The sequence below is a fragment of the Dermochelys coriacea genome, chromosome 6 (genome assembly GCF_009764565.3).
Source record: "Dermochelys coriacea isolate rDerCor1 chromosome 6, rDerCor1.pri.v4, whole genome shotgun sequence".
NCBI classification, from domain to species: Eukaryota; Metazoa; Chordata; order Testudines; family Dermochelyidae; genus Dermochelys; species Dermochelys coriacea.
This window is the reverse complement of record NC_050073.1, coordinates 51,748,860-51,763,400: the sequence shown is the minus strand read 5'-3', so window position 1 is coordinate 51,763,400 and position 14,541 is coordinate 51,748,860. Positions and strand designations below refer to the sequence as shown.

The following is a 14,541-nucleotide window of genomic DNA, read 5'->3' as shown; positions in this document are numbered from 1 at the left end:
TCTAATCATCAACAACAAGAGTCCACAATTTTCACCTGTTGACAGAAACACATTTCCTGCAGTGACATTGCCTGTCTAGAAACCTGAAAATAAAACAGTTTAATATCATACTGTGAGTATTTATAGGGACATGAAAGGTTAGGTTTTGATCAATCATTTCTGACAAAAACAATGAAAACTGTTTTGTTGATTTAACTCAATCCCCTGCAGTGTTTATAACCCAACCTCAACAGTACTGGGTTAGTGCCCTAGATCTGGAAGGTGAAAACTAAACATAAAAATGAGATAGAGTGGGACTGTTAAATTTAACCTGCTTCAGACACTAAGTGCCCCAATTCCAACATGTCAGTCAGCTCCCCACAAAACAAAGATGGCAGGAAAACAAAGCCTGCTACTCAGATGCTGGTTGTTTTCAGGTGGGGTGGGTAATCTAGCAGTAATGAGCATCCAATAAAAATTTAGCATTCCTATAGCATACCTTCAAAACTTCTATATAAACTTTAATCTAGGGTCTCAACACTCCTGAGAGGTAGGGATGGGTTACCCTCATTTTACAGATGGAAACAAAACCAAAACAGAAAAAAAAGATACATGAGCCTCACAAACAGTCTGTGCAAGAGCCATGACTACAGTTCAGCAATGCCTATTTCCTAATCCCAAGCTCACACCATTAGACCATGCTGCTTCCCAAATTCCTCCCAAGCCCATTTGCTCCTTTCTTGTAAGCAGGCACAGAATCAAAGCAAACTAGAATTCAATACCTTGTGTGTCTTGCTACCTGTCCCAATTCACACTAACGTAGCAGACAGGCAGAGCACAGGGATAATACAACTTGCACACATTCCTGTAAACTGAAGCACAGGCAACTTTGCTAGTGTTTTTAAATAATGCATATCAAAGGTCAGGGATTATACAAAACAGGTACTGAGTTTTAAGCATAGCACATGCTGCAAGAGTGCTCTTATATCTGACAACATATGTGAAGGGCTTCAAAATTAAGGAGTGGGCATGTGTGAAAACTATGCTGGTCGACCCTCCAGGTGTATATATAGAAACAAGGGGAAAAAAACCATCATGAGCATCAGGAGACTATTTTTTAGCAATAATTCATTTAGGCTCTGGAAGAGTGCCCCAAGGCAAACAACAGAATCCCCACTGCTGAAATTATTCAAAAATATGCTTGAAGATGTGCTGCATTGGCAGTGGAAGGACTGGCCTTTTCCCATTTCTAAAATGTATGATTCAGTAAGTAGCATATAGGTATGCAGTGCACATCTGATCACAGAGTGTGTTTCAATTTACTATGAAGCCAGCAGTAGCAGCAGCAAGTACATCTCATAGTAAATTACTCATGTACTTCTCAGTGAGTTACTTGTGTACTTCTCTTATGTTTCCATAAATACCTGAAGACGTGACAGATTTTAGATTAGAACACAGTGGGTTGTTTTAGATATTTGCAATGCAGTGTTCATCCTTTTGGTTATGCAGTTTATGGCTCACTGTATTTCATAAGATGGTATAATACTAAACAGCAATTAAATCATGGGATATATGTGCCTGTCCCACTCTAATTATATTCTTAACTAAACCTCACAATAAACCTGTCTCATCAAAAAGCTAGAATTGAAATTAAAATCTTACCACTAAAAATGGTGATTTCTTCAAAGTTGTGCAAACACTTGTGTGCAGGCCTGAGATAGGCAGGGATAATCCAAAATACATGTGCACATATGTAGGTATCTGTGTGCAAACCTCAATTTGTCTGTGCACTCTCAGTATGTGTGTGCTTAAGATGGTCTCAGACAGTCTTGGCCTTCACTTTCCAGTAACCTCTGTATATTTTCTTTTCCAGTCCAGCTGAGGCTACAACTACACCATGGTATAGGGGTGCAATTTCCAGCTTGCATAAATACTCAATGAGAGCTAGCATGAGTTATAAACAGCATAGCCATGATACCATGGGCAGCAGCAGCACGGCTTAGACATGCTGAGTACAAACTTATGTGTACCTACTCAGCATGAACGCTGCCTGTACTCAAGAGGCTACTCTACTCTTTATAATCATGCTAGCTCTCCCCAAGCCATCCTGGAACCATCTTTCTTTTCCCTCCCCTAAATGAAAGACAAACAAGTCTGCTTTTTCAGTTTTGCATTCTTAAGATTTTAGATTTTGGTTTAAACCCATGTTTTAAACCAGAAAACTCATCAATATCAAGGTTGAATACACTGGTAAGTTTATTTTAAAAACAGTTTGATAAAACAAAGACATTTACACCATGTGTCAGTTTCATACTTCTAATTGTTCTGCATTAGCCAACGATGCATAAGATAACCTAGATGGTCTTTCCCACCTCTAATGTCTATAATACAAAGGAGCAGCATGACATGAAGAGGCACCAAAAAAGGAGAACAGTACAAATATATGGCAAGACACCTAGAAACTTGATTTCTGGCATTAGTGAAGTTAATATACCTGTTAAATGTTCAGCTTCCCTTTTGAATATAAGCCTTACAGGTTCCCTAAAGGACCTCACCAGTTAAACATGCCTGCTCTGTTAACACATGCTCACATTAGCAAAAGCAATACCGTTTGCATAGTTTTCGCAAGCAGTGTGGGCAGAGGTCCCCAGCCCTCCCACCCCCTGAGAACCATGTAAGTCTCCTAAAGTGGTCTACAACCCTGTGTTATAACATGAACAGAAAATAAAAGTCCTGGTTAGGGAAACCATGCCAACAGCAGCAATTAACATTTGTTGAAGTATACTTTCAAATGTGGGGACGATGAGATCAAGAAGGTGCACATACTAGGAAATGCGAGACTGAAAAACTCTTGTAGAAGCACAGGCAGTTTCAGAGAGAGCCACCGTTCATGAGACTCTCAGGTCATGTTAAATAAATAGAAGAATTTAAAAAGGTGTCTTCTCTTTCTCCTTCTGTTTCAAAATAGAATAGGCTTTTGTTCAGGTTTCAGTCCAACAAGATTCTAGAGATTCAGGTAAACAACCAACCCCAATAAAATCATTTGAAAAAAGACAAGAGGAAGATTTTTATAAGCCCCACAAAAGGCTGCAGTAAAGTTCCATCCTGGCTGGGAAAACTGCAGAGGAAAACATTTCGAATTGACACACCATTAGGGAAATGACTAACAGATTTTAGGGATGGTAGCCCAGAATTAAGAGCTCCTTCCAAGTCAGTTTCAGGAAAGAGGATTTTGGAATGGAGGTAAATGAGAAGCCTAACACTTGAGCGGTAACACCACTTACTAAAATATATTTATAAAGGCCAAACAATTTTTTTGTTTTGCACACCAAATAATGAAATGAAAATGTTTAAATGCATCAGGAAATAATATTATTCTGGTGGCATAATCTTGGAAGATCACATCGATCAGCAGCTAACATATTTCTTGGTATACATTTAAAGTGTTCAATTCCAGATGCTAATTCAGAGAAAAGATTTGTTCGCATACATTTTCAAGAACTTAGGGGAAGGTACTAGTAATATTAAAATCAAACACATTTATCTCATCATGTGAGGCTTTCATTTAAATACTGAGTAAAATCATCGAGAAGTGTCCCTTGGTGATGGCTTCACAGAAAAGGGACTGCCAAATACATTCATAAATGGTCTTCAGGATAGCTTGGGAGCTGCACACGAACCATTAGCAAGTACAGAAAAGACATCTGAAATAGTCAACGAGAGGCCAAGTGAAATTGAGTGAACCTTCTCCACAAGGTTGTGCTTTGGATCTTAGAGCAGCCATTAATGGCAACAAAGCATCATGTCTCCAAACAGATTTTTTAAAAACATGTTTTTTTCTGCCCCCATCTCACTGTGGATTTTTTTTTTTTTTTAATAAAAAAAACTAGAAATCCAGGAACACTTACTGTAGGTCCTGCATGAACAAAGAAATGATCATGTAGTGCAGTAAGAGTGCATTATGGAGCATTTCTAAAAAGTAAATGTCATTTAAAATCTATTATTCAAGCCTGGAAGTACTGGATTAAAAAATAAAACTATAATAGACAATAGTCCCTACCAGAACCTATAGCTTTAAAAGAACGATCTCACAATACTTGTCTGAAGAACTTAAATGGGTATATAAGGGGGCTAAGAGTAACACACCAGTTGTAGTGGTGCAATGACATGGAGAGACATGGATTCAACCCCCATTACCTAGAAAACGAGGGGTTAGGTTGCTGTGAAGGCAGCATGTGCTCTGTACTTAATGGCAGCCCCTCTACTAACATAAGTAGCCCTGAATTAGCTCTGAATGGAGTACTATCCTCTTTCCCAGAAGAGATGTGCCTCAATGCTAGTCCTTGCTTGGAGAGAGGAGAGTAAACAGAGGAAAATGGGATGATTCTTGGGAAAGAATACAGCGGTCTTGAACTCCAGTAAACAGCCTTACAGGCAGAGTGCACTCCATGTCACTTTTTGGCCATTTTTCAGCAGCTGCTTACCACTGCATACAGAAGAGGTGATGTTGTACACAAAAGGACAAAACTGCAGACAGCGGATCAACTTCAGGCTGCTCTCACACTCCTGACACTTTGTAGTTAAATCCAGCGCATGCCTGAAGGCTTGCAAGGCTCTGCTGATATTCTTCAGAGCCAGATAGGCATTTCCTAGGCTCAAGAAAGTCAGGGGCTGCAAAGAGAAAAGCAATCTTGTATCAGCACAACAAATGTGTTTTGGGTTCAAAACTGAAGGTAAGCTATTGCAATAGACAGTCTTATGCCCTCCACACTCCCAAATCAGCTAGAAGGGTTTTTAAAACCAATAATTAGTTGGACATACTGACTGTGCTTAGGATTTCAGGTTTTTAAAATGATACAGAAATCTGATATATACCCACAAGTATAACATAAACCACTTATTTACAGCCCAATCTTAAACATGGCACATTCTACATATGGCAGCAAAGAATGTGAAATAAAATGTTTTAGGGGAGTTTTTAGTAAGGAGCCAAGTCGTCTAAAGCAAAAGGTACCATGTAACATGAGATTTAATATGGGACGGGAGCGCCAATTAGTCTTTTGCCAGTCTAAGCTTATTGTTCTCCAGAAAAATAAATAATTAAATTACTCAGAGCTCCAATTTCATACTAGCTTAGGATTTGTGACTTTCAGCCCATTGTTCAATTCTTCGCAGTAGTAAGCGGACACTCTTACTCGTAACTTTGACTAGCCAAGAGCAATCTCTTGCATCAGAGACAAAAGACATTGTAATGATTCTTCAAAACTAACTGACATGCATTTTAGATCATCCAGTGATTTAAGTCCTGGCACACAATGAAGCATTACACTTTGTTTTGAAAAGCATCTTTATGGTTTATGTAGAGAAATTAAGTGCTGCATCTAACCCTGTGACCAGAATAATGACCACGCTCATGCAACAGAGCAGCCAATTTCCTCCACTAAATGATACTTCTTGTCATGGAACTTTTAAGACTAGTCATGTCTTTCAAAAATTTTGCTTCTAGTATTAAAAACATGCTTCAGAAGAGTGTGTGCGTTTAACAATCTGATGATGCAATTAAGTCACAAGATACTAATTCACATCCAGAGAGTTAATTCAAATTTGAGTTCAGTCTGATGCTCCAGCCAACCTTAGCCAGTTTATTGGATTCTTCTTCTTATGACTTCCCATCATGTGTTTGTTATCTTCATTTGGTGGTACTACTTCTTGGGTGCCTTTGGTAATTCATTGCACCTCATTCATTCAGACAAGCCCCAAATCATCCTGCCCTATTGTTAATCATACCTTCTTGTTCACATTATTTTTCCCTTACACACCAGAGAATCCCCTTTAAATGCCAACTCTAATCTATCCACTGTCTGGTTAGCATTGTTAATATAAGGCTTTTGTGGTAAATTAACTGACATCACTATAGCACGGCACACTTAAGTTTGATTGCAATACTCTCAGTCTTGAACTGCTGTAGAGTTTTGCCAAAAGGTACTGGAAGAACCTTTGGAAGAAACTCCTGCCAGTGCAACCTGTTTCTAAATAGCATGGGTATTGTGTCTCCCTCCCTCCAATTTCCTAATTCAATTATTTAATCATTCATCCCTTGCTTTCTTGTGATCCTCCTTTTTCATACACTTATCTGCAATCTAAACTGGTTAGATTCCTTTTCAAACTGTTGCAAAATTGCTGCTAGCTCTTGTATTAAAAATACCCCGATGCTACACAGCTGATTCTATTTTTGCCCTCCCCACTTAAAGTGAATTTAGTGCTCGAGGGGCTGACGACCCTGGATGACCTTTGTCCAAATAAAAAGGGACAGCATGGGCAGAAGCAACCAAATCTAATTGTGCAACCATTAGCTTCCCATACTACTGCTAAAGTGCCTCAATTCTAGGCCCCAAATATGATGGGGGAAGGAGGAGTTGTGATCTGGACTCTTGTCCCCTGGGAACTGGAGTGAGACACTCATTTCACTTAGGGTTGTTTTTGTTTAAAACTTACATAACTTTTTCTGGCCAATCCAGTAGTTATATACATCTCTTATTACAAGCAGGAAAGTTGCAAACATGGTCTAACTATATTTAAAAAGAGAATTGAATATCAATGTTTTCTCCGAGAAAATTTTCTTCAAATCATTTGCAGGCTACAAAGTATTTTACAAAATTTAGAAATATATCATAAAACTTTGTACCAGCATATTTATAGTTAATGAAAAGTAAAGTTAATCAAAATATTTGCAAAGATACAACAGCTTTTGCAATAGTCTATTCCCACAAGATATCACAAGCGCCATTAAAAAAAATGCAAAGAAAGGAACGTAAAGTGCATGAGATTAATCAAGAAAACAAAGGAATCATCAAGGCAGCAGAGACGAGTGTGTGTTATGAAGGGATATCTAGATAGCCAAGAGACTATTTTTGCACACTACTTCTTTTGGAACATCTTCTGATCAGCAGCATTTTCTTTGATAATGCAACAGTCTTGTTCTGACAATTGGAATTCATTTTGAATTCTTTTAATGAAGAGCTCATTGTTAAACTTGAAATGAAGAGAAGACATTTTTTGCCAAGTACTTACAACACCCTAAGAAAAAAAAAAATTCCACAATACTGGTTAGTGTTTCAATAATCTGGTTTTGCATTGTCTCCCCACATTTCTGAAAGGCATGTTATTTATCTTTATATCTACCCATTATGTAGGGGGCAGCAGATTCCAAATTAACTCTTGGGCCCAACTAAGTGATGACTAATATTCAGGCCATGGCTACACAAACACTGTACGGCAAGTGGGGGTGTAGTGCCATGCACTAACTGTCTGCATAGACACTGTTGTTCTCTAAAAGCTTTCTAATGTGCACTGATGTACTGTTTGAATGCGCAGTAGGGAACTTTAGTGCATAGTACCCGAGTCCATGCAAAAAAGAAAAGGAGTACTTGTGGCACCTTAGAGACTAACAAATTTATTTGAGCATAAGCTTTCGTGAGCTACAGCCCACTTCATCGGATGCATTCGGTGGAAAATACAGTGGGCAGATTTACACACACACACACACCATGAAACAATGGGTTTTATCATACACACTGCAAGTCCACCGAATGCATCTGATGAAGTGAGCTGTAGCTCACGAAAGCTTACGCTCAAATAAATTTGTTAGTCTCCAAGGTGCCACAAGTACTCCTTTTCTTTTTACTTTAAGGAGAGTGATCACTTAAGATGAGCTATTACCAGCAGGAAGGGGGGGGGGGGGGAAGAAGGAGGAAAACCTTTTGTGGTGATAATCAAGGTGGGCCATTTCCAGCAGTTAACAAGAACATCTGAGGAACAGTGGGGGGTGGGGTGGGAGGAGAAATAACATGGGGAAATAGTTTTACTTTGTGTAATGACTCATCCATTCCCAGTCTCTATTCAAGCCTAAATTAATTGTATCCAGTTTGCAAATTAATTGCAATTCAGCAGTCTCTCATTGGAGTCTGTTTTTGAAGCTTTTTTGTTGAAGGATAGCCACTTTTAGGTCTGTAATCGAGTGACCAGAGAGATTGAAGTGTTCTCCGACTGGTTTTTGAATGTTATAATTCTTGATGTCTGATTTGTGTCCATTTATTCTTTTATGTAGAGACTGTCCAGTTTGACCAATGTACATGGCAGAGGGGCATTCCTGGCACATGATGGCATATATCACTGTATGGCATGCCGGAGCGCTGTATATTTACACCCCAGCTTGTTGTGCAGTAAGTGTTTAGGTAGACGAACATGTAGATTTCCAAATCTAATTCCGCAACCATCAGTTTCCAAAAGGAGAGGATACAGTCTCATACTTTTCATTTCTCTTGCATCTTCCATCAGAAAACTTCACAGCACTTCCAAACATGAATGAATTAAGCCTCACAACAGCACTATGAAATAGGGAATGGGGAAATTGAGCCACAGTAGATAAATTACTTGTGTAATATTACACGAGCAGTCAGTGGCAGGGCTAGGACAGTACTTTGATCTCCTGACTCCCAGTCCTGTGCTTTAGCCACAAGACTACATTTACCCTCATGTAAAACCAGCCTTAGTAAAACTGCTGGGTAGAAGCAACTTCTCAAGGATAGCTTACCTCCTATCAAACCTGATCTAAACATATTTTATGTAATGGTTTCTCTTTCCTCCAACAAGGATTAAATGTTAACATAGCATCAAGAATCTCCATTTTAGATACTAGTGATGCCAGGATTTGAATCCCAAAACACCCAGCCAGCTGTTTGGAATTCTGGTGTCCAGAAGCAACCTAATTTGTTATCCATATTTAAAGCTATTTATTCTTCCGGACACTGATACTAGCATCCAGTGTTATCTGGCGCTTTAATTTCCTGATATTATCAAACATGAAGTAGCAACTTAAATGAACATGTTCCAAATGAGATGCTTGAAGAATTACATATATGAGAATAAAACTTGGGGATGGGAATTAATGAAGCAATGTTCCAGGAAGACTTTTGTTGTTGAATACTAAATTAATACAAAAGCAACCCTTACCTCAGAATTATTGATGGCCACAGCTTTTACCAGGAGCTTGCTGGCATCCAGATGAAGACCATAATGAAGCAAAAGGTTAGCTAGATTGACTAAAGGGATATCCTGATACTCATGTGGGGCTAAGTTCAATGCTTTTCGCAAGCATGAGACAGCAAAGGTGCTATTTCCAACAGCACGCCAGTAGAGTCCAGCCTCATTAAGCATAAGCCATAAAGGATCCCTTGGCTGAAAAAAAAGTCACAACATTTCAGGAAATTACAGTCGCTTACCATAAACTCTCTCCAACATAAGCAACTCAGTGTATTGCTTTTTGAACTGGATACAATTTATTCTACCTTCTACCTTGGCTGAGGGTATTTAGCTTACCATTTGAACGTCACAGGTGCAGGGTAGATGAACTAATGTTAATTTAGTAGCACCTGTTGCTCAGCAAGAACATTCAGCTAGCAACCTTGATTCATGCGATTGTCCTGAATGATTTCCACAAAGTCCTTTAATGCATACATATTACAATCCCACCTGGCCACAGGAATCAATGATTCTTAGCCCTTTGCCATTCCATGGTGCAAGAACCACATTACCATATGTACACATAAAAGGATACCATCAATTTGAGAAGTAGTCAGTTTCAAAAAGTAGTTGAACATGGTTCCAGATCCTATATCTGATTCAAGTCCCTCTACCAATTTGAGGTTTTAGAATCACATTTTCCAATTTTAAATAATTATCTATCCATTTGTATTTTGGGTAGTGCCCACAGTGAGCTGGGCAACTGTCTAAACATATAGCAAGATAGTCACTGACCCAAAATGTTCACAACTTAAAGTAGTAAACATGGTGGGGCAGAGGGATAAAACGTACAATCAATCAGATTTCTAATTATTCTTAGCTGTCCCTTGACCTATAGTTACATGAAATAGACTAATTCATTCTTTAGAGACGGAACAATGAAACTACGTAGAGTTGTGTCAAATGCATGACAAAATATGTAAAACAAATTCTCTCTCTCTTTCAGCTGTAGCAATCTTAGGTGTTTCTTATAACCATAGTGGGTAAAAGTTTTCAAAGAGAAGTAAATTTTGTAGATAATGGTATTTCTGCAGTAATTTTGAATCAATCAGTCTCGTACTAAAAGGTTTTATTTGCATTACAGGATATAATGGATAGTTTAATATGCTATCAAATCTCTTTTCCAATGTTTTTTGGGTAATCTGTAATTGTAGGACAAATCTAATGCTTCAATCCTGCAACAATTTACACATGTGTAATGTTACTTGTGTGAGTAAGTCTTATTGTTGAGGCCACTCACTGAATAATGTCACGCATGCATGCAGATCTGTCAGGGGTGCATTCCGAGGCCTTATACGGAAACACAAAAAAATAAATATAGTGCTAAATGCAATGGTCTATATGCAGGGCTTGGAGTAATTGTTTTTAGTCCTAGACATAACTGTAGTAATAGCTATTGTCTAGAACTTTCAGAATTCTAGAAAGACTTTTGTATTTCAGTTTTTAGGGGTGGGGTGTAAGAGACTATTTTTTTGTATTTCTAGTTGTAAATTATGGTTCCTCTTCCCAGCACTTGGTAGGAGAAGCAGATATGTTCAGATTTACTACTGCTTTCTTAGCTGATTTTATTAACTGTAAGAGACACCTTAACTTAAATAAAATCATTTTCAATGAAACAGTTGTAGGGTTTTGTGCACAATTCCTTTCCTCTCCCTTCACGTTGTGAGGAACAAGCGACATACTGCCTATCATTCTAACCAATATTGTTTCACTGTTTCCATGTAATCCCCACGTTGGCCTGTCTCTATGCATCCAAGTATTACGTATTTCATTTGTAAGCTCTTTGGGGGAAGTGACTGTCTTTTTGTTCTGTTTGTACAGCAACTAACACAAATGGGGTACTGGTCCATAACTAAGACTTCTAAGTGCTACAGTAATAATTAAATAAATGCTGTGCAAGAGTTAGCAATGGCGTTGCTTATAAGGGTATTGCAAAGGCTTTAATCCTATTTTTTCAACATAAGGCTGTCATTAATTTAAACATTCAAACCTGTTTACAGACAGATTTAGTCTTTCCCCAGGAAGACAATGATGCTTACTGCTGAACTTCTGCTCTGAAAATGCCTCCTGTCCTCGGCAATTTGTGCACATAAGAATGACAAGAACGTGCTTATGACGTGCTCTAACTGGTTAAGAAGTTGTTTATTGGAGAAGCTTTTTCAGCACTAAAGCCATGAAATAACCGAGTATTTCCAAGGAAAAAAACAAAACAAAACTATGCATTCGGATGGCCACTTAAGAAAACTCAGAAGGTAAGACGTTAGGCCTGCAAAGAATTGTTATGTGCACAAGAATAAGAATACCATTCAGATCTGTTCTTCTTATGGAGAATGAAAAGATGACCAAACACTCCACATATTATATTTAGGCTTTGACAATGGGGTACATACACGAAAGGCAGCATGTCAACAGAGTGAATTTGACATCTGTTAAGATCGAGTATGATTTCTCCAAAAAGTTTTCTCCATCCGAACATTTACTATTACTATTTGTATTGTGGTAGCACTCAAAGGCCCTACTCATGATCAGGGTCCCATTGTGCTAAGTGCTGTACAAACACTTAAGACAGTCTCTGCCCTGAGGAGCTACTGTCTAAACAGACAAGCCAGATAAAGGGTGGGGGAAAGGAATATAACATAAGAAAAGCAATGTCTATTGGTTGGCGATCATCATGTTAGTTCCAGGGGTATTTGTTGTTTGATTCAGGAAATGGCATTTTATTCCCTCGCTCAATATCTTGCAAATTTTTACAGGAATGAAATTCACTCACTCCACCAGTGTTCTTACGTAGGAAGGAAACTATAATAGGGTCCACTGAGTAAAAGGGATGCTTCTCGGAACATTTGTGGTTCTTTGTGGAACCTAGATCGAAAGAAGTTAAAAATTTCAGCTCTGCTATACCCACCAGGCAAGGCAACTTGTAAATAGTGTGCCACTGAACAACGTGAGTCTAGTTATGACACCTCATAGATAAACAAGAATTCTCAAATTTACTTTGAACTACAATTCTTGACTTACCTTCTTTATAGCATGATAGATGAATACTCCTATTTGCTCCTCTGTAATAGTTTGATTGTTGATACGCGAATGCAAGATCTGAACATGAAAAAGCATTTAACAGAAAAATAGGGTGGAAGATTTTAAAGTGCTCTCTCAAACACAGCTATATCCTGTAAAAACTATCTGGCTTGCTCAAGTCTCATGACCCTAAAATTTCCTAAGCCCCTTCTTTGTACTGTAGCTGAAAAGTGATCCCTACAGATGCACTGTTGGTGGTCTGGGGGAGGGGAGACTCTTAAGACCAATTAAAGCAACCAAGGAACAGTAAGCAATAACGAAAGACAGGTAAAAGTGGGTGTCTCTCCTGTGCCAACGAGGTGGTAAAGCCAATGAACAGTTTTCATGTGGTCTTCAGAGGTTTTAGAAGATGACAGTACTTTCTAGATTAACCATCATTTTTTGTCTACACACTTTTGATAGGTGTTTAAAGAGGCCATGTCATGGGACCTCATGCCAGATATTAAGAACTTACACTTCCCAGCAAGGGGAAGCCTATGGAAGTACTAGGCCTGATTTTGCAAGGTACTTATCTTTTTGTTATGAGAATCTGTCAAATCCTGAAGACCTTAGCTCTAAGGCCGTAAAAGGCAGACACTCAGAATGAAAAGGTTACTTATGAAAACAGTGCCTCTTACTTGTCTTGCATGATCATCCGGCATTTTAAATTTCAGCTCCAGATGACCATCTAGTTCTTTGACCAACATGTACAGAGTTTCATTGTTATGGACATCAATAATAGACGAACAATCTGGCAGCTGGGCCTCTCCATGCACATGGGCCTCTCCTGGGCTACTCAGGATCGACTGGACTCTGACAGTGAAAAGAACCGAGAAGACATGAGTTGATGTTTCAAATGGTGGGATGTAAACACACAAACAGCTGAGTGGCATATGCCTGGTCCTGTCCATACTACGTTTTAACCATCTTAAATCCAGGTAAGGGGAAAGTCATTTTGGAAATGGGGTCCTGACTTGGTTATAGCTGTAGTGTGGACAGAGCATTAGATGGCTGTGACTCCTTTTGTGGAGTGGGAAGAGGGAGGGCCTCCAAAAGAATACAATTGCTGCCTGCTACAATCAGACAGATTGACACACCATCTTCTTCAGCTAGAGGGAGACCCAGCCACCTTAAAATAATAATACACCAGTTGGTCAGTGACCCCAGATTCTCATAATGAGGCCACATCACTACAACCAGATTATACAATACAATGGGAAATTCACTTCATGATTAATCAACACTTGCCCGAATCCTCTGTTTTCTGGAGGCAGGAAATAGGTTGGCAGTTCCTCTGGGTTCGGGATTGTTGGAAAGGATTTTACACAGTCTGATCTTTTAGGCCAAAGAATATGCTGTTTATCCTAATTACAAAGAAAAAAAATCCTTAAACTATTGAGAAATAATCAATCAATCAATCAATCTTGTTAACCTTCATATTAACTAGATGATAAGAATACCTCAGGAATACAGTAGGATGACAAACAAGAAAAAAAAACCCAAGCTCTTCCCTTAGGATAATAGTTTCCTGCCTTTTCTGGAAATTGTCCCAATTTATCAAGCCAAGATTTCGGTTGCATCAGCACAGTGCTTTCTATTTTTAGCAATTTGTGCTGCTCTACCATGAACGGAGGTTTGGGCTCTAAATCCCAATTTTGCCGTCATGACAGCAACCCAAATCCACATTGTGTGGTAGAGTTCACACAAAAATGAATGGGAGACAGGCAGAAGTAGTGGTCCACTAGTGCTCAGCAGAGCAGCTTACCTGAGACAATGAAGGAGAACTCAGGAGTACCAGGCACATAAGTCCTGCTACATATGAGTGGTTGGACACTGCTGCTTTAGAATAAAAACTTTTACTAAAGGAATACACAATCTTTCATGATAGCCCTGTATAAAAGAGCGAGCTCATACTCTTTGCTCACCCTGTAGGCATCTGATTCCAGACCCCACAGTGAAACAATAGAATGGGCAACAGGAGAAGACTGCAAAGAGTGGCTGAGATCGCTGTGGTTTGCATGGAGATCCAAATTCACGGATCTCATACTGGATCTTGATGAGTCTTCTCCAAACTGTCGATAAAAAAGAAAATGACAGGGACATCACTATTTTTAGACTGTATTTCCTTTCAAGGTAATGAACTACTAACACTGAATTTTGTAAGTTAGATTTGCTTTTCATCACTTATGCAGGTTGTTTACTTCTTGCAATTCCCTTAGCTTTGGCAGCAAAACTAGACTGGTTAATTTATGAGTCATTTCTGGTCCTCTTGCACTAGCACAATATTAGGGTTTCAAACATAAGGAGAAAATGCAGATCAAAGCAAAATACTATTTTATTGTTTTTTAAAGAAATATTGTGAAACTCTTTCTATTAATATCAGGCTTTCCAAACTTTTTACAAATACAAATATGATATCTACTT

At 38.7% G+C, this 14,541-nt stretch overlaps 1 protein-coding gene across 7 annotated transcripts in view; it reads right to left on the bottom strand.

Moving 5' to 3' along the window:
- The window catches only part of TTC17 (tetratricopeptide repeat domain 17), a 93,655-nt gene that overhangs the window by 45,330 nt on the left and 33,784 nt on the right, over window positions 1–14,541 (bottom strand). For all 7 annotated transcript variants that reach the window (XR_006282397.1, XM_043517716.1, XM_043517720.1 and 4 more), the window contains 6 exons: window positions 14,043–14,189; window positions 13,366–13,481; window positions 12,756–12,930; window positions 12,079–12,156; window positions 8,992–9,216; window positions 4,464–4,650 (listed from right to left, as the gene is read on the bottom strand). Coding sequence is in view for 6 of the 7 variants with exons in the window: in XM_043517716.1 (XP_043373651.1) it covers window positions 4,464–4,650; window positions 8,992–9,216; window positions 12,079–12,156; window positions 12,756–12,930; window positions 13,366–13,481; window positions 14,043–14,189 (928 nt within the window). In the remaining variant the exon portion in view is untranslated. The remainder of the gene's footprint in view (window positions 1–4,463; window positions 4,651–8,991; window positions 9,217–12,078; window positions 12,157–12,755; window positions 12,931–13,365; window positions 13,482–14,042; window positions 14,190–14,541) is intronic.